Source organism: Miniopterus natalensis, chromosome 4, assembly GCF_054644295.1.
Source record: "Miniopterus natalensis isolate mMinNat1 chromosome 4, mMinNat1.hap1, whole genome shotgun sequence".
NCBI classification, from domain to species: Eukaryota; Metazoa; Chordata; class Mammalia; order Chiroptera; family Miniopteridae; genus Miniopterus; species Miniopterus natalensis.
The window spans coordinates 60515518-60535239 of record NC_142084.1 but is presented as its reverse complement, the minus strand read 5'-3'; the positions used below and the strand labels follow the sequence as shown (position 1 = coordinate 60535239).

The window sequence follows — 19722 nt, the reverse complement described above, 5'->3', positions numbered from 1 at the left end:
TTAGCTTCTCTCTCTGTCCTCTCCCTCATTCAAAGGCAAAATAAGAGCTTAGTTCTTAACAACAGGATTCACCAAAAGGTTACTCTACCGACTGGATTAGAGGCCAAGTTCAGAATTTCATCAGGTCTTCCATGACGCCCAAATCCAGAAATGTTTCATCCCCCTGAACACCCATGGTATTCTGTGCTGTTCTTATGCTTATATCACAGTTTATCTCATAATAAAGTCATGGGTGTATTTGTTTAGCTTTCCTTATTACATTATAATTAGCTCCTTGAGTATTGATTTTATATTTTCTCTCCCCTAGTATGTATACAGCATGGAATCACACTCAACACAGGAGAGACATAGTGAGTGAAGGAAGGAAAAAATGAATGCCAAGCACAAGGGAGAGATTGTAGTGTCCACATATTCTGATCAAGGTTGATATACTGTAGGTAGAGTGTGTGCGCGCCTTTGTGTGAGTGTGTGTATGGTCTGTCTTTATGTAAGGCAAGTGAGAAATACTGCAGTTTAATGGGGGGAAACACTGGACTGGGAGTCAAGAAATCTGAGTGCTGATCCCTTTCTCCCACACACAGCTGGGGTGAGAGCTTGTGCACATCACTTTCCCACTTTGAGCTTTGGTTTGACATGTAAGGTCCTTTCTGGTCCTTGCAGACTGTCTTCTTACAGGGTCTATGTCCTGGTGCCTCTTCTTTCCATAGGGCAGTGGCAAGTTTGAATACTCCCTTCATGCCATCTAACCCCAACGTGACCCTAATGGAGATCATCAAAGCCAATCCTGTTTTTGATTACCAGCTCTATTTCCAAGAACCGGTAAGTTTGGCGCCCTGAAAGCAATGATCCCAGCAAGATATTCTTCTTACTCATTTCTCTCTCCTTCTCCACATTGGCCTGATGTCTCTCTGTCCCCTTTAATTTTCTGTGGCATTAGTCAACAATGATTTTACAAATGGGCTTAGGTGAAACTGACTCTGGAACTCCGCTGGTCCTTTCCAGGTGCTGACACATTTCTGTGTGAGTGTATTTGGGGTGGTGAGGGGAATGAGAACGGAGGTGATGACACACTAGGGTCTGCTGAGCACTAGTTTGGAGCTGTCTCCTCTTAATTTTCTGACTGAGAAAGTGGTGGAACCCACTTCTTGTTGGTGACAGTTCCTGGCCTCTTGCCAGGGACCTGGTATCTCAGCTTCTTGAGGAGTAGGGTTTGTGATTACAGGGAGCAGTAGAGCCTAAAAGCCCTGCACTGGCCCCTAGTGTGGTTTGGGAGATGTGGAGGGATTGCTTGGTGTCACCCCATGCGCCGCAAAACCCAAGATGCCCCTTGGAGCTCCAGTGATATGTGTGATAGCAGCATTGTGAGTCAGTGTCATCTGGCCTGCCCTCCTCCCCCCTGCAGCTGACCTGAGCTTTGGGGGTACCTGCTGCTCATTCATTTGTGGAATCTGGATCCCAATGTCCGGCTACACCCAGGTAATTCTAGGAAGGATAAAAGAAGTTTCCTTAACACTCTAAAGAGAGTAGAGTGGATCAAATTAATTAATAAAGCACTCCAAGAGCGTTTCCCCACATCTCACCCAGCTCTTGCCCCTCTGATGCTCAAAGGTGTTACCATTTCTAGTGACGGTCACAACCACCCCAGTTTTGATTCGGCCAGTAACTTTTCTCTAAGAACAACTTTGGTTAATAAGATGGTGCCTTGAAAGAGGAAGTTTTTGATTCGAGCACTAACCTGACTCATTCAGTAAGACACCAGAAGCCTCCAGCAATATCATGAAAAGATGCGCGATGTATCACACCCTCCACGAAAGCCAGGGCCCTTCTGAGCCACGGCCCAAAGTGTGGGAAGACCCCAGAATGTGGGAAGAGCCAGCTTCCTTCAGCTTGAATTGAGTCCAAATTAATTAGTTTGAAGCAGTCTTGATCTTGAAGGATGGATATAATTAGATGGCATATTAGTCAGGGCTGCCGTAGCAAAGTACCATGGACTGGGCGGCTTAAACAACAAAATTTATTATCTCTGAGTTCCAGAGGCTGGAAGTCCAAGATCAAGGTGTCTACACAGTTGTTTTTTTCTGAAGCCTCTCTCCTTTGTTTGTAGACAGCCCTTTTCTCCATGTGTCCTCACATGGTATATCCTCTGTGTGTGTGTCTCTGTGTCCAAATTTCCTCTTCTTGTAAGGACACCTGTCTCGGTGGGCTAGGGTCCACCCTAAAGACCTATTTGAATCACCTCTTTAAAGACCCTATCTCCAGTACCATTACATTCTGAGCTACTAGGGGTCAGGACTTCGGGGAGACACAATTCAACCCATAACAGATGGGTAAAGGGAAAAAAAGAACAGTGGAGGGGACAGTGAGAGTGAAGAGTGGGGACTCTGAGAAACTCACATATTTGGAATGAGATCTGTGAGTAGGACTGGAAAGAGGTAGGTACCCTTGTGCAAAGCCTGTGAAGTAGCCCCAAGTTTTCGTTGATGTCAGCAGTAGTAGAGAGCCGTTGTAGTTTGTCACCCCATCACAGATGGCCCTGTGAAAATTCTCCCAGCGGGACTAGAAATTGGAGCCCAGTCTAGGGTGTGGTGTTCTGCCTGTCGCCCTTCCCAGGTGTTTGCTTCACCAGGTCCAGCTCACACGGGAGAAGTATCTGCTGGGGGGAGGGGGGGCGGCGGGAACAAAGTGGTGGTTCTTGGTTCTTGAGTGGCAGCTCCTTGGCCTTTGGGAGTTGAGGAGGGAACGGAGTCCCACACTAAATTAGGAAGCTGGTGTTTGGGTCCCTCTCACCTCTTATCTGACCAGTTTTCAATCTCTGGCTCTGTTTGCCCCCCCCGCAAGAGTCCAGCCCATTCCCACTGCCCTCTGTGTTCGAAGAGCTCCTCTCGCAAAGGACCCCACCCCACACGTCTCTTCCGTCACCTCAAATGTCCCATGTACCTTAGTCACTTCTCACCCTTCTCCCTTCTCCCCTCTCCCCTGCTCCAGTCCCCAGCCCTGTGTGCAGGTTACAGTAGGCCCTCAACGGCCTGGCCCATGGGTGTTCCATGTGGAGAGTACAGAGGGTGAGGGAGGGTGCGGGGTTTCGTGCCCACTTGTTTCTTCTCCATCCCTTTTCTCCTTTCTCCCTTTTTCATCCTTTGATTGAATATTTGTAAGAAGACTCCTACCTGCTGCAAAGCGAATGTGCCCTGTAATGTGTGAGAGAGGGATTGAGCATTGCAAGTATGTTTAAAGGTCAGAGATGTTTTGACTAGTATCACTTGTGAAGAATTAATATTCATTATTCCATCTAGCGAATATTTTGTGCATCTTCTATTATGTGCCCTGAAAGGGCCTCAGGGCTCCGCAAGGTTTCTCCAGACTCCACTTTGAGAAATACTACTCTTTAAAAAAGTTGTATTAATGTAATTATTGGAGATAGGAAAAAGGAAGTAGTAGTTGCGCTATATGTTGTGTTTTGGTCAAACTTCATTTAGAGTATTTATCAATGGGATTTAGCCCATTAAAATTATTTTTATTATCTTTAAAATTATAAAATACACATAATGTAAAGTTTACCATTTTAACCATTTTAAGTGTACAGTTCAGTGGCATTAAGTATGTTCACACTGTTGTGCAACCGTCACCACCATCCATCTCCGGAACTCTTTTCATCTTGCAAAACTGAAACTCTGTCCCCATTAAACATTAACTCCCCATCCCCCCACCCCCCCACCCTGGCAACCCCCATTCTGCTTCCTGTCTCTATGAATTTGACTACTCTACGGGGAATCCTACAGTATTTGTCCTTTTGTGTCTGGCTTATTTCACTTAGCATAATGTCCTCAGGGTTCACGCTGTAGCAAGTGTCAGCATTTCTTCCTCTTTAAGACAGTAATATCCTTCTGTTTCTTTGTACATCTGTCATGGACAGTTGGGTTGCAACTGCTGCTTTTTTGGGCTCTATATGCCAATTAGTTCTGTTCACAACAGCACTGTGACATCTCTCTCATCTTTTCAGCTGAGCAAGTAGACTCGGGAAGGCTCACTAACTGGAGCGATACCAAGTACATGGGTGGGTCAGGATGTGGACCTGGTCTTGTTTGACTTCAGGTCCCTTATGCCACCCTTCGGGACAGAGGGAGGGGCATGAATTTTATTGGGTCTTGCACATCCAGCAGAGAGGGGAGGAGCTAAGCAGGATAAGCTGAAAGTCCTGATTGAAAAATTGACCTCAGGGGAAAGACAATAAATTATTGCAGCCCTAGTAGGATAAAGTTTTTGGTTTCAAAGGTTGATATAGTCATGAAAAAAATCAGTACCTCTGTTCTGTTACAGCAGCTGGACTTAAAATCTGCAAGGAGAGTGTGGGGATAGTGTTTTTGTTTGGGTAGAGAGAGAGAAACATCGATGTGACAGAGACACATTGATTGGTTGCCTCCCACAGGAGCCCCAGCCAGGGTCAGGGATCAAGCCTGCAACCGAGGCACATGCCCTTGGCCAAAATTGAACCTGGGACCCTTCAGTACACAGGCCCATGCTCTAACCACTCAGCCAAACCAGCTAGGGCAGGATGGTTTTGTTCGTAAGAACAAAGCCTCTTGGCTTGGAAATGTTAGGTATTCAAAGTAGTGATCTGGCCACTGAAAGGAACACGGGAACCAGGCACAGAGGGTGTCAGGATAGGCACAGAGCTGGGTCTTAAGGAGAAATCACTCACCTGGGTTCTGCCAGCATGTCTGCTACCTACTTAGTAATGGGGCAAGTCCCTTCCTATCTCTGGCCCTCAGTTTCTTCACCTGAAGAAGGATGGTCTCATTGGATGATTTTCAAACGTTATAGCTGCAAATGAAGCTAAATTCAGGACAAGAAGTAACATGCCAAGTACAGCAACTCTTTGCTTCAGGGATGGGTGTTGGTAGCCAGCCCTTTCTTCCTGCCTCACTCCCAACCCAGTTCCCACAGCTCTCTAGCTTGGAGGAGTCGTCCAAGAGGCTCAAGACTCATTCAGACTCATTCAGACTCATTCAGCCTAAGGGAGGCTCTGCCGTCTTGGTGCACCCAGCCCTTCCCACCCTTGTTCCTGTTTGCTGAGCCCTGCAGGGTGTAGCGTAGACAAACTCCAGGTTTAGGTCCAGCCCTGCCCCCAGCTCTTTGAACTCCTAGTCCACCTTTACTTATCTTGCCCTGAGAATTTGCCAAATCTGGTGGAAACTAATACTAAAAGGTGTGTTTTCCTTTCTTCGCAGAGAAGGGATAATAGGCTTTGCATTTGTATTCTTAAGGGAGGAGGAGAATCAGCTGAGTGATTTCAGCAGGACCTGTTCCATTTTTAAAATCCTAGGATTTTTCATGTCTCACTTAGCCTGGGGTTATCTCACAGCCCCTTTACCCCCCAAATCAGAACATGTCTGGTATGTCCTGTTAATCCTGCCTTCTTCCACTTCCCAGCACGGTTTGTCTTTACTTCTCAGCAGTATATATATAATTTTATTTGGGGGGGGGGGGGGGCTGTTTGTGTGTGCGTGCATGCATGCATCTGAAACCATATATCAAGCTATAGGCAGATTTCAAGCACCAAAACCTACTTTTAAGTATTTAACCAGCTGAGAAACTGGGGAATAGAGAGAAAATGTAGGAAAAGTAAATTTTAGGTAGTAGTCAAGGAAGAGGGTTTTGCCTGGCTGAAGGGTACCTTCACATCCTCAACATCCACAAGTGATCTTCTTTCTCCCTCACAGTGTGGTCTTTCTTAATCCCCAGAGCATGCTAACTCACCCTGGCTGGCTTGCTCAGTGGTTTGAGCGTCAGCCGTGGACTGAAAGGTCCTGGGTTCTGTCCTGACCAAGGGCATGTACGGTTGCAGGCTCAATCCCCAGCCCCAGTTAATGTGTCTCTCTCACATCAATGTTTCTCTCTCTCTTCCACCCTCTCTGAAAAGCAACGGGAAAAAATATCCTCAAGTGAGGATTAAAAAAAAGAGAGAACACACTGTCTCGGGATGGCAGGTGGTTTGTTGCATTCTTTTCTGTTAGGTATTTATGCTTGCAACTTTAAAAAAGAGGCTGAGTTGTGTAAAATAGAGTTAAATTTCCTTTCACTAATCTAGAACTAGCTACTATGAATATTCCTCATTTTTTAAAAAGTGTGCTAAGTAAGTGTGTGTATGCCACACACCCACACACAGGTATATACATAATTTTTAGTATAAATTGAATCGTTCTGCCTTTTTCATTTAATCCATCGGAGACAGATTTCCCGTCCGTACATATAGATTAACCTCATTCCTTTTTAATGGCTGCTTGGTGCTTCATGAAACAGATGGACCATGATTCATTTCCCCAGTGCTCTGCTGAAGAACACGATTTTGATGGCTTTTCACAGCTCAATAGTACATTTGAAGGAAAATGCCACCGTGAGCCACCTTACTCGCCAGCCTTTATCATGGTTTTTGTTTTTGTGCCCCCCATGGAAGAAACTCGTGGCATTTCATTTTTGTTTGCTTCAATGGGTAGTGTTATGTTACAGTGAAAAGAACCAAATCCTGAGGGGCTTAAAGTCTGGAGTTCCCGTTTCCAGCCTGGCCATTTATAGTCCACCTTCGAACAAGGTCACGTCTCAACCTGAGGGTCTTCACCTTCAAGATGGCCCTCTCATCTCAGTGGCAGCGTGCCTCGGGGCATCACAGCCCCTCTGAGGCCTGGCTTCTCTCTCATCATCTGCCTGGCCAAGCTGCAGGGAGTTATAGTTTTTCACATGCCTCTATCCACTGGCATCCTCAACCCCAGGAACAACCACCCCAGCCGTTTCCCTGCCTGTTTTGAGAGAACTCTGTCCCAGAGTTTCAGAGGAATTCAAGTAATATCAAGGTAGACAGAACATGAAGCAGAGTTACTGGCTCCTGCCCACTGATTAGAGGGATGCTCCCCTCTGAGACAGTGTCTTGTGGTCTTAGCTATAGGGGCATGAAAGCTGCCTGAGCTCGTGTTTTGTGGGAGCTCCCTTTTGGCATCTGTTTGCTCATTAAGGATTATTTGAGGACCAAAGCCCTGTCCAGACCTCTGGGCCTGTGGCGATACCTCCACCCACTGAGATACGCCCCTGAGCTCATGAACAGCAGTGGTTTCTGGCATGGGGGCTGCCCTGCATAAATGAGTGATGACCCGTGGTGACAGGGCTGACCAGGGCTTTTATTGATCACTGAAAATGTACTTCCTTCCATGGCTATTTCTTGCCTCAGCATTCATCACGTAGCAGAGGGCTATGATTGATTCTCCATCGTAATTGAATCTTACAAATGTAAGGGGATTGTAATTAATGCACCAACATCACTTTCCTCATAAATCTCAAACTGCAGATCTAGCACTGCCTGATGACAATTGTGTCCTTGGCTGTGGTGCTGGCATCTCATAGATCTAGAGCTCTAGTGACTTGCAATGTGCAGAGCAAATGAAGTGCAGTGGAGAAGGACCTCCTTCAGCGTGCAAGGCCAGAGGCCCACTGGTCACTGGAATGCTTTATTGACCTGGCTAATAGGACCGTCTTCCCTGGGAAGGTTATTCTACCCAGGACCACTCACAGATGATCCCAGGAATAAGATGAGTGGATGCTTCTCTGCTCTTGGGGCCTCCAAGGAGACACATCAAAGACTCTGTGGGATCTAAGAAGAGTAGAGCTATTTTATTGTGATAGGGGAAGGCAGGACTTCCTGGAGAAGGCAGTGTTTGAAACAGGCCTTGAAGGCCAAACTGAGGGATGTAGGTGTTCTTGGTGGAAGTTATAGTATTTTAAATGAGGGAGGTGGAAAAGCAGGGCATCCATTTAGGAAACATTCTGCAATTCAGTTTAGTTGTTACCTGGGTATGCTCAGGTGAGCAGTGGGAAGGAGGAGAGAAGAATAGATTGGCACTTTGCTATATAGACTGTGTGTCCCACTCCCACCCCGCTGCGTATTCATGTGTTGAAATCCTAACCCCTGATGTGATGCTAATAGGAGGTGGACCCTTTGGGAGATGATTGGGTCTTGAGGGTGGAACCCTCATAAATGGAATTAGTGCCCTTATAAAGGAGACCCCAGGTAGCCCCCTCCCCCTTCTACCATGTGAGGACACAGCGTGAGGACATAGTGAGAAGATGCCATCCGTGAACCAGGAAGTGAGCTCTCACCAGACACAATCTGCTGGGGCCTCGATCTTGAACATACATCCCAGCCTCCAGACTGTGAGAAATAAGTGTCTGTTTAAAAGCTACACAATTCATGTTTCTGTTCTAGCAACCAGGATGGACTAAGACACATTGCCATACTCTTATTCGGTTCCTTCCCATAACACCGGTCCTCTTAGGGACTGTGTCGAGGAAGGATCCCTGTTATTTCTGAGCAGTTGTACTTGGTGGATTGTGCCTCAGGGACAGCTGACTTTCTTTATACTGATTCTATAACAGCTTTCAGGTCCAAGGGCTTTCAATTCCTGGAAAAGACAGATTGGATTAAAAATTTTTCTTTTATGCCCTAAATATCATGGACCCAGGTGACCCGAGCCAGTAGAATAGGATCCACTGATGAATGTTAAAGCCACTTGCCACCTCCCTCCCTGTATGTGTTTGGAAATGCTCCCTGATGAGGAATTGAGTAAGAAGGAAAGGGGGTAGGAAGATGAATCCCGACCCTTCATTAAGTTAACAGATAGTATCAGGCAGTTATCATACTCTATACATTCATTATCCTTCTTCCTGGGGGCATGACATTTATCTTTGGGCAGCCTTCTGGCTTTCTGGTTAGTCAGCCAAGCCTGAGGCTACAGAGAGTTAAACAGTCACAAAGGGTTAAACGGAGAGTCCAACATTTCCCAGACGCCTTTGCTGCTGGAGCCATAGTGCATCTGTGAGTTCTCCTACAACAAGCAATACCTTCTCATTGTAGGAATTTTGAAAAACATAAAAGAAAGGAAAGCAATATCCATAAACCCACCTCCCAGGGAAGGACCACTGTAAGCATCATGTATTTAATTTTAACCATTTAAAAAAAAATGTGTTTCAGTGTGAAAATTTCCCTGAATATACTTCTAATGAAAGTTGGGCTGGATGGCACAGAGGTTGGGGGTGTCTTCCAGTCAGATCAGAGAGGGGTATGGAGTCTAAGATTTCTGCTTTCTTGATTGTTTTAGGGAGTGGCTGAGGCCGAACTGGAAGAGGACCTGAATCGGACTTTCAAAACCTTTTTCAGAGCAAGTGATGAGGTGAGGGGTACAGGGGTGAAAGGATAGGAGAAGGGCTGGGTAGCAGGGAGGGGGAGCTGCAGAGGTGCAAAAGTCTCTGGATGGCCCCCCTAGGTGGAGGGGGGAGGGGATTGGAGAGCCTGTGAATGAGCAAGTTGGCCTTCTTTCCTTTGACTTCTGTAGTCAGGGTGATTGGGATCCTCACTCTACTGGTCACATTAGTGGGGAAAGGTCACATCCTCACTGCCACTCACCAGTAAGGCTTTGAAACTAAAATCAAAGAATGATTATAATAATGACAGTTGAGAAATTATACCATTTTAATATGCATAATTGTTTATCAAAATCCAAAATTAATTGCTATCTCTAACCTTTTTCTTGAACAACCACATTTGTTTATAATGGCTCATCTCCATAACCCCGTCACACCTTCCTGTCTTAGGTGTTAGTAGTTACTGTCATTACCATTGTTCCATATAGTCAGTGCCTGTTTAGCCTTTCCATGTTTGCCACTTTCTTTGCTGATCACTTCTAGCATCTCACTCTTTTATGTCAAGTTCAATTGCTTTCTTCCGGAAGGACCTTCTTTTGTAGTTAGTTCTTTCAAAAGTCTGTTCATAGAAAAATCGTAATTTTTTTGGCCAGAAAATGTCTTTATTTTGCTTTCAATCTCAAAGAATAGTTTGAGTATGGAATTCTAGGTTGACAATTTTTTCTTTTAGAGGCTCCTGTCATTGTTTATGAGAAATCAGCCTCAAGTCTACTCTCTTATTGGTCTCTTAGTAGTGTCTAATCTGCAGTTTAACCTATCTTTGAAGTTTTTTTAAAATTTCACTGAACATTTTTTTAAATTTATTAAAGTTGTATTTGATTCTTTTTCAGATCATTCTGATCTCTTGTTCTGTTCTTGTTTTTCAGTTTCTTCTTTTCTTTAATTGTTTTAAGCATACTCATTTTTCATTCTCTCTTGCTCAGGTTCTGTTATTTGATATTCACTATTTGCTATGTTTGCTGTCTGTTGTAATGGGATTTGGGTGGGGAGTTCAAGAGAGAGAAGAGAGGAAGTTTGGTAATTTTGGTTTGTGAGCTCAGTAGCACTGAATCTGCACCATTCTGCTCCATTTGGGATTGAGGAAATGACCCTCTTTGTGCTTTAGCATTGACTGCTTCTGTGAGGCATCCTGGTGATATTACCAGCTCAGCCTCACTTTGTTGTTGTTGACTTTGCATCTTGGGGGTTTCTAGATCACGGCGATAGTATAAATTCAAAGCCAAGCACTTGTGAAGGCAGGCTTTTAGCTATGAATTTCTAGGTGAACATTTTTTGGTTTCCTCTTAGTACCAAACTAAGTGGACCAACTCCTTTGACATCTCTCTGTCATGGTGGGTGGGTTTTTTCTAGTCCACCCTTTAACTGAGGACCACAGATTTATTGGATTTACTGTGGAGGGCTGGGGAGGGTCTCATTTTTAACTTCCCATCAGCCATAGAACTAAGGTCTCATCTTTTGTTCCCACTGGTTAATATACCCAAGTTCGTGCATCACCAAGACCTACAAGTGTTTGGAGACAACCTTGTCCCAGAGCTTTGGTTGTTAGCTACTTCTGCTGTGACCCCTGAGGACTGTATACCTCTCTTGGGATTTTAGCATGTTTGTAATAGTCTAATGGCACTCGTAGGTCTGTGTTGTGTCAGGGTTTTTAGGTGATCTGTTTCTAGCATATTTTCTTTACTTTTTACCCATGACATAATTTCTAACTTTTCTCCCTACAGAGTTTGTTAAGCACGAAGAAAACCTGTGAAAGGGGTAAGAGATATTCTTAGAAGGGAAGGGAGACAGGAGGGCCATGGCAGGAACCAGCTGAGCATTAATGTTTCTCCATCTGACTCTATGAGCAGAAACAGCTACCTGCCAGCTCTGAACTATGACTTGCTTCATATAAGGTCCCCACAGGTGAATAACACCCCTTAGCCCTGGGCTGACCACAGAGCCTCAGGTTACTTTCTTTCAGGGACCTTTGGATTCAAGATCTTAGAAAGTAAGAGCTTGGAGGAATCTTAGAACTGCCAGGGCAATCCCACCCTCTACTGATAAGGACTGAGACTCAAGGTAGAAACTGACACCTGCAGGGTCACCTGGTGCAGGCAGAGGGGACAGTTGGGCTAGACCCCAAGTCAAGTCTCCTCTGTCATAGTCCGCTGTCCTCGCCTCCATCCCAACCCTGCATCCTGATCATTTCCAGTTCTGTCACATGAAGACCACCCTTGTTCTCCCTCTTGGGTTGGATACAAGTGAGCGGACTGGGGCTCATCCCATGGTTCCTAGATCCAGCACTGTTCCCATAGACCTTTTGCTGCAACATTCTGACCTTACCTTTATTCACTTGTATTTTTATTAATAACAGTGACACTACCACTTGTTTGAGCACCTGCTATGTGCATCTAGTGCTGGCCTAGCCCTCGTTAGATATATTGTTATAATCCTCATGACACCCTAAAAAATCCCATTATTATCTGTATTCTACAGATGAGGAAAGTGGGGCTCAGAGAGTTAAGGAACTTGTCCAAGTGGCCAGGCTGGAGTTAGACTCCTCTGGCCCTAGAGGCCATTCTCCTCTTGCTGGTCAAGACCCCCTCTCCCTTCCCTCCCTTGCCTTCTCCCTCCCACCTCTTCCTTTTCTCACTCACTCTGTATTCCTTCGCTCTGCTCACGTTTTGAGCTCACACTTGGTGAGGCAGGGACAGATATCCAAACACATGAAGCAGAGTCAGGAAGCCCATGGGGAGGCAGGCGGCAGAAATTCAGGGAGGGGGAGCAGGTGGGGCTCTCACCCCGGCACCAAGACAGCACAGAGTCAGGCGCTTGGGCCCCCAGGGAGGCTAAGGGTTGTTTCATCACAGAGAGGCACCCTGATCACATAGCCCTGTGATACATCTCACAAAAGTCTGCACTGCCCGGCTTCTGTACCTCCAAAGCTTCCAGAGCCTGAAACTGGTGATCCCCTTGCGGCTGTCCTCTGAAATGACAGTGATCCCTGGGCCGCCAGTCATCATCACGAGGTCGCCCTCCAGAGGACTGGAGACTGCCAGGACACACTGTACACCCCTGAAAACAAATCACATTCCACACCGAGGACACCATGGGAGGGTCCCTGAAGGCAATAGCATGCCTGTGCCCTGTCCTGGATTTTCTTCCAGGCTCAGAGGACAGTTGGAGCGCACACTTAGGAAAATTCCAACACCCTCAGTGGAGGTATCTGAGGAGGGATGTAATCTGTTAAGCTGTGTAGGAAAGGTTTTGTCTAGGGGAGAGGGAGAGCTGGAAGGCTGGCAGGGCCAGAAGACAGGTGTCATCTTGGAACTGAGTTGTAAGTTTTTGAAGGAGAGGAGGGGGATTGTCAGTCCTAGAGTTTGTCCTGGAAGTTGAGGCCTGTGTGTGATACTGTTGGATTCTAGAATGACAGAGACAGCACTAACTTGTCTGACAGAGAGGAGATGGGCTTGATGTAACTAAGAGAGAATGAACAAAGAACACCAAGGGACGTGAGGCAATTAGGAACTTAAGGTCAATTGAGAAGGCTGCATTAGTTGCTGGGATGCCTGGCCCAAGATGGGTGTGAGATTGGAACAAGTGGCTTTTTGCAGGAGGACTCTTGGTGAAAACCCCAAAAGAGCCCAGCCTCAGCAGGATCGTGACTGAGGAGGACATCCAGTTCTATGTGCAGCAGTTCAAGAAGTCTGGTTTCAGGTAAACAAAATGGTGCTCCAAACACAGAAGAGAGGTGGTCAGCAAAGAGGGACTGCTGTGTTCTCAGGGTGCAGGACAAGGCCCAGTTCCCCTCTACCACAGCCCCTGTGAATGCCTGGCCTGCCTCTGCTTAAATGCCTCCAGTGTCGGGAGTCTCACCATCTTACGATGCTCTACCTGCTCTGGTTCTCATTTCATTCTGCCTTATGCTTATGGGCCCCCTCAGAGCAGATGCTTTTAACCTTTTTTCAGTCATGACCCCTGTGCGAATCAAATGTCAGCTCTGAGTTCTCTCTTCAGAAAAACACAGAAACTCAAAAGTTATATACATTTTTAGTTATATACATTTCTCTAACAGCTTTGTTGAGCTCTAGCTCACATACCATATAATTCGCCCTCTGAAACTGTATAGTTCAGTGGTTTTTAGCTTGTTCATGGAGCTGTGCAGTCATTACCACATGCCATTTTAGGATGTTTTCATCACCCCAAAACAAAAGCCTGTTTCCTTTAGCAGCCAACCCTCCCCCACTTCCCTTCCACTCCCCGAGTCCTAGGCCATCACCAGTCTCTGTCTCCATGGATTTGCCTATTCTGGACATTCACATAAATGGAATACAGCACGTGGTCCTTTGTGCCTGGCTTCTTTCACTTAGCTGGTGTTCTCAGTGTTCGCCCATGTTGTAGCAGGTGTCAGTACTTCATTCCTTTTTCTCAGATCTGTTTTTATGCTGAAGTTCAGGGCCCCTGCTCTGGAACCACAAAGAATTGTTCCCTTTTCCTGCACAGTCCTTTGAATATTTAAATATTGCACATCTTTGAAGCTCATGGGTTCTTAAAGGACACTGCAGTTCACATTTCCATCCTCTCCCTTATGCCTCTCTCTTTACGAACCCAAGGACACAGAAAGAGCCAACTCTGGGCACTGTCCTGGTCAGCCCCTCTGGGAGCCCGTGCGGCAGCCTTGGCCTTGAACGCCTATGGCTGCTGCCCTTTAGCCCCGGTGCCTCCTGCACCACCACAACCTACAACTCTCCCCTAGGCTTTTTTTTTTCTTTTCTTTTTAACAGAGATAATTCAAGAGTCTCAGATTTGAGGACAGATTTGCTCTGGAAGGGAGCATAGAGACAATGTGGTCTCAGCCCCACCTCCTTGTTCAGGAAGGAAAATTAAGTCCCAAAAGGGCACATGGCTTGTCCTAGGTGTTCCCAGGGCCTGGAGCCATTGGGGGAACTCTGAGGGCCCAAAAGCACCAACCCCAACCATGCCTGAGGACTGGGAGAGTGTTCTAGGTCCAGCTCCAGAGCCACCCTTACCTGTCCCAGGGAAGACACCTTTGCACCACCTCCCAATGTTCCATTTGGGGGAGACACATCTGTACCACCGCTTGATGTCCCTTTTCAGTGGATTTCCTGGGGCGGGGGTATGGCCTCTGGATGGTGAGGGTGCTAAACCAAGCCCCCCACCCTCTTACGCGACAGCCCTGGCATAACATGGAGGGTCCTGTGGGGCTAGCCTCCCTGTGACAGCCCTCTCCACGAACCAAACAACATGTGCTATTGTGCGGGGCAACCGACGTAACTCCTGGGCTCTGTTCTTTTTCCCCGCAGAAACTTTGTTCTTCCTGGAACTGGCTCTATACACAGCTGGTTCCTGGAGGGGTCTGCAGCAGTCATTGACTAAAAGCTTTCCTATTTTTATTCCCTGATGTGCCCCCACCAGGGGTCCCCTAAACTGGTATCGAAACATAGACAGGAACTGGAAGTGGGGCTGCAAAGGCACAGGACGGAAGGTGAGTGCTGGTCAGTGTTGCTCTCCTCCATGAACCCCCACTACCCCATCCCCACCCCAGGGCTTCCCATTGACCAATTGATAGGCCCTTGGTTCAGAGCTGGGGTGGACTGACTGACCTGCTGGCTTCCTCCTTTCTGTCCTTCCCCTCTGGGCTTTTGGAAGTGCCTCCACTCAAGGGTTTCCCCTTAAGACCTCTTTTGCTGATGCTGCTTTGGAATCTAGAGAGTGGCATTAGGGGCAGAGCAGGGGTCTGCCCAGGTTACTGCAGCACCGGTCTGGGAGGCCCAGGTCTCCTGGTAGTGCCCCAGCTCAGGGCAGAAGGTGGTCCAGGGTGACTCCCATATGTTACCAGGATCGTGGAGCTCCGGTTCACAGAAGGAGCATTAGGTGTTCTCAGAGAGATGGGGCTTAGCCTCCAGCTTTACCACATGACTAAGTCAGTCTATGTCTCAGTTTCCTCGTTTGTCAAGCAGAAGATGGTTTCCAGTCTCTGGGTCTGCAATGAGAGTAATGGGGTCCCCAGCTTACATTGAAAACATTCAATACCTAAGGGAAATTGTATTTTCGCAGTCCTCGGCTCACTCAGGAATATCCTCTGTCAGGCACTGTGCTAGACCGTGGAGATACCAGGCGAATTAAACATGAGTCCTGTGTCATGGGTTATTATGTCTGGAGGCAGTACAGCATAGAACATAGTGTTTAAGAGTGGGCTGGACAGCAGTTCAGCTTGGGATCTGATCCCTGTGTGACCTTGGGCAAGCCCTTTAACTATTCTGTTCTCTGTTGCTGCTTCTGTAATATGGAAATGACAAGAATAGAGCCTGCCTCATGGAGCTGTGTAAGGATAACATGGGTTAGTGCACATAAAATGCTTGGAACAATGCCTGGCACATAATAGTAGTTCAATTAACGCTCATTATCTTTATCATCACTAATCTGTGATTGACAAAAATTACAAAACTACAGCTTGATGGGCAAAATCTCTCAAAGTGTAGAGGGACAAAGTGACAAAGTCTTTGGGAAGGTTAACCCCGTGGTATTTAAGTTAACCCTCTTCTTTTGCAGTTACCTTTCAGATCTCCCTCCTCTCCACCTCTTCCCATGCCCCCACCACCAGTTTACATTTTGACGTGAAACATTCCAGAGTTTATACAGCCCCACAGCAGCCTCAGGATAACCTTCAGCAACAAAAGCACTTTTGAGTGTCCCCTGGTTCATCATTTGGAGGATGGGGTGCAATGAGAAGCACATGATTCTGCATGTAGGTTAAAAAAAAAAAAAAAAAGCAGACTTATTTTTTAAAAAAAATCTATCTCCATTGATTTCAGAGAGAGGAAGGGAGAGAGAGAAACATCAATTGTAAGAGAGTCGTCACTGATCGGCTGCCTCCTGCATGCCCCCAACTGGGGATTGAGCCTGCAACCCGGGCATGTGCCCTGACCAGGAATCGAACTGCAATCTCCTGGATCCTGGGTCGATGCTCAGCCGCTGAGCCACGCCTGGCTGGGCTGCAGATTCTTAATCAGGGACAAATTAAAGCTTCTTGAAAATTATAAAGGTAGAATGATAACAAAGAGAATAAATAGAGGCTTTCATGACCTCTCCATGTCCCATTGTCAGTAGATTAAAGGGAAGTCATTTTTGCTGCCTCTAATGTCACGTTGATAACAGTTGTGATCGACCTATTCACTTTCTAGAGTCTTGGCTGCCCTTTTTAAGCATCCATTTAACTCAAAAAAAGGAATATTGACCTCCATTCAAGGGCATCTTTCTTTGTGGTGCCATCCCTCAGAGTGGGCCAGCCGGCATTCTTACTCAGACACACACACAAACCCGTCGGTCACTACACTGCCAAGTTCATCTGCATTAGAAAACCCAGTCTCTCCCTCTTTTACTTTCACGCAAAACACTTCACTTCTGACACTTGTCACGGAATGTGTGAGGGCTTTTTCCCCAGCAAGCAGTTCTCTGCAATGTCAACTAGTGTCCTGTACTTTAACTTGGTTTATGACACTACCTGAAGAGAACATCAGAACCCACACATTAAGGACTCAGTCCTACAAGACTCACACGCACACACACTTCAGACACCAGCCGCTCTGTGCCAGGACCCGGAGGCAAAGACCAATATGTGTATTTCTACTCTCTCACATCACTCCTCTAGATCTCCAGCAAGAGTGATGCCTCCCTCATGCAAAGCATGCCAGCAAGAGCCAGGGGGCCATGGCAGCGCTGCTGGGGGTCCTTTGCAGGGTTAGCAGTGGAGGAAGCCACATAGCATGAAAACGAAGCCTATCTCCTTGCCCCAGGGAAGGGACGACCTAAATTGTGGAAGGTGTGAGAAGGGGACATCTTTCTCCCTCTTGGGCCGCACCTACTTCCTGTCACCCCTTCCCCAGATCCTGATTCCAGCTCTGATGATAACTGCAGAGAAGGACCTTGTGCTTACTCCTGAGCTGTCCAAGCATATGGAAGACTGGGTAAGGATGGTGCTGCCGTGAGACCATTGGTGCTTCCTGGGAGAGGGTAGGTGTCCCAGAGGAAAGATGGCAGCTGAGGACAGAGTGGGATATTCAGTTGAACCACTTGCTGGTCAGGGAGCTTCATCAGTAGCATCACTGTCACCTCTTAGGAACAACAACCATGACTGATGCTTCCTTTTTCTTGCACTGATGTACTCTCTCATTCATCCACTCGCTCATTCAGTCGTTTATTCATTCCATGGGCTTTTACTGTGCACTTAAATGTGTTGGAACTGTGCTAGATACTGAGAAGGTTAAGATGAGTAAGATACGCACCCCGCCCTGTAGGAGCTCATTGTCTGCAGTTAATTCCGTACTCAGCGCAGGCAGGGAGAGAGAACCAGGGAGGAGACAGAGGTTTGAGAGGCGAGGAGCATGCATGCTCGAGAATGGCAGGAGCCTGATGAGCCCTCTGGGCCAGGCTGGGCTGTGTGGGCCCATGGACCTGAGAGGCACTGAAGGGGAGTGATAGGCATCAGACCTGGATTGGAGCTCACTGTTCAAAGTGTGGAGGTTGGTCGTGATTGGGGAGGCTGCAGGTTGGGTGACTGTGGGCTAGCTAGCTGCTGAGAGCAGCCTGTCTGCACTTGGCTGTGGCTTTGTTAGCAGCATCAGGCACAGCGGGAAGGATGTGTTTGGGGATGCTGCCGTGATGTGGGCTCTGGATCCAGCCAAGGAAGGTGCTGCAGAAAGCTGTGAGCCCATGGGCCTCAGTTCTCTGGCTCTAACCCTAGAAGGTTTCTGTGGAAATTCAAGATCATCAGCTGGTCCTTTCCATCCCCTTGTAACTGACCGCTAACCTCAGTGAACTGGCTAAGACCTAATGATTCTGAAGGGAGACAGTTGTGATGAATACAAATCAGCCCTGAATTTGAATCTCAGCTCAGCCACTCTGTGTGGCCTTGGGTAGGTTACCTAACCTCTCTGAGCTTTCCTATTACCACACAGGATTATGGGTTAGCTTAAATAAGGCAATGCATGTAGAGCACCTGGTACATAATAGTTGCTCAATAAATGGTCATTTCTAAACAATGCAGAGTTTTGGGGGGAGGGGGACTATGAGGAGCAGGGAGGAAGGTACCTCCTTACAGGAGTCTCCGTTACACATTGCACTAACCTGAAACAAGTACATTCTGCCATGTACTTTGCTAGATGGTGTTTTCTTCCAGATCCCCCACCTGAAAAGGGGACACATTAAGGACTGTGGACACTGGACACAGATAGACAAGTAAGGAGATGGGGGCCCCTGGGTTAGGGACATCGGGACTTCCTGTTCAGTAAAGGCCTCCCTGGGTTAACTGTTCACTTTGTGTGAGGCGGGAGGGTACAGACAGGTGTGAATTGCCTTTCATTTCCTTTCCAGGCCCACCGAGGTGAATCAGATCCTCCTTCAGTGGCTGGAAACTGATGCCAGGAGCCCGCCAGCGGTCTCGAAGCTTTAGAGTTCGACGTGTGCCGGCCCCCAGCAGGTGCTCCAACCCCTTCGTCTGCTGGGCTGCTGCTCTTGGCACCAAGATGGGCCTTACCCGCATCTCTCAGAATCAGTAGCCTTGTTCCAAAGGGTGATTTTCTTTAAATAAGTGGGTAAAATTTGACATAATTTCAGATACAGGGAAAAGTTAATCAATTCTCTGGATATAAATGCATCAGTTTGTCCCAAAGGATGATTAGTGTTCTGTAAGAAGAAAAAAATGAGGTGACCAGGGGTGATTTCTCTCCGACTAATCAATTCATAGTTTTGCAGCAAAATCAGCAGTTAATTTTGAAGCATTTCCAGAGATTGGAACTTCCGTTCAATAAAGGTGAACAACTGTGATACCGCCATTGTTGGGAGAAAGGGTAATTGTTCTAAGAGCTTCCCTCTAACCTCATCCAGAAACCATGTCCCACTGGCTTTGTCTTCTGGCATTGTCGCCTGCTTCGGATCCCCTTCATCTCCTGCCCAGAGTCCTGCCACAGCAGCTTCTGACTGGTCCCCCGCACAGGATCTGGTCTGAATGTTGCAGGGCCTCCCTGCTGCACCCCCCCCCACACACACACACAACCCATGCACTGCCTGGCCCCTCTCCCTTAGCCTGACCCTGATCACTCCCTGGTACCTAACTGCCCTCCAGCATCACTGATCCTGATCCCCCTGACCTCCCCCTGAGCTAGTGGGTCCTTTAGCTTGCAGTGTACCCACCTGCCACCTCCTCCACCAAGTCCCCAGGCTGAGTCATGTGCCCTTTCTCTCTGTCCCCCTAGCATGGTATACTCTCATTCAGGTGCACACCTCCCTTGCTGCACCTCCCGCAGGGAAAGCTTGGGGTGGTGGTCCCTCCAAGCTGAATTATGATTTATGATGAGTATGAATTAACCACGCAAAATGGATGTGTGTGTCCATGTGTGTGTTGAAAGCAAGGGGAAGGTCAGAAGTGTTCACAGCTGTCATTAAGTGCCCTGTGTTCCTGGAGCCTTACATATACTT

General features: G+C 47.2%; 1 protein-coding gene across 2 annotated transcripts in view; it reads left to right on the top strand.

The window, feature by feature from the left end:
- Nucleotides 1-19216, top strand: part of EPHX2 (epoxide hydrolase 2) — a 46138-nt gene extending 26922 nt beyond the window's left edge. The window contains exons 12-19 of one of the 2 annotated variants that reach the window (XM_016214865.2): nt 708-819; nt 9144-9215; nt 10968-11001; nt 12840-12942; nt 14662-14731; nt 17133-17213; nt 18425-18483; nt 18619-19216. In XM_016214865.2, coding sequence (XP_016070351.2) covers nt 708-819; nt 9144-9215; nt 10968-11001; nt 12840-12942; nt 14662-14731; nt 17133-17213; nt 18425-18483; nt 18619-18697 — 610 coding nt within the window. In that variant the 3' untranslated portion in view covers nt 18698-19216. Of the gene's footprint in view, nt 1-707; nt 820-9143; nt 9216-10967; nt 11002-12839; nt 12943-14661; nt 15995-17132; nt 17214-18424; nt 18484-18618 lie in introns of those variants that run through there. The other variant, XR_001603332.2, reaches the window with a different exon arrangement.
- The last annotated feature ends 506 nt before the right edge of the window (nt 19217-19722 follow it).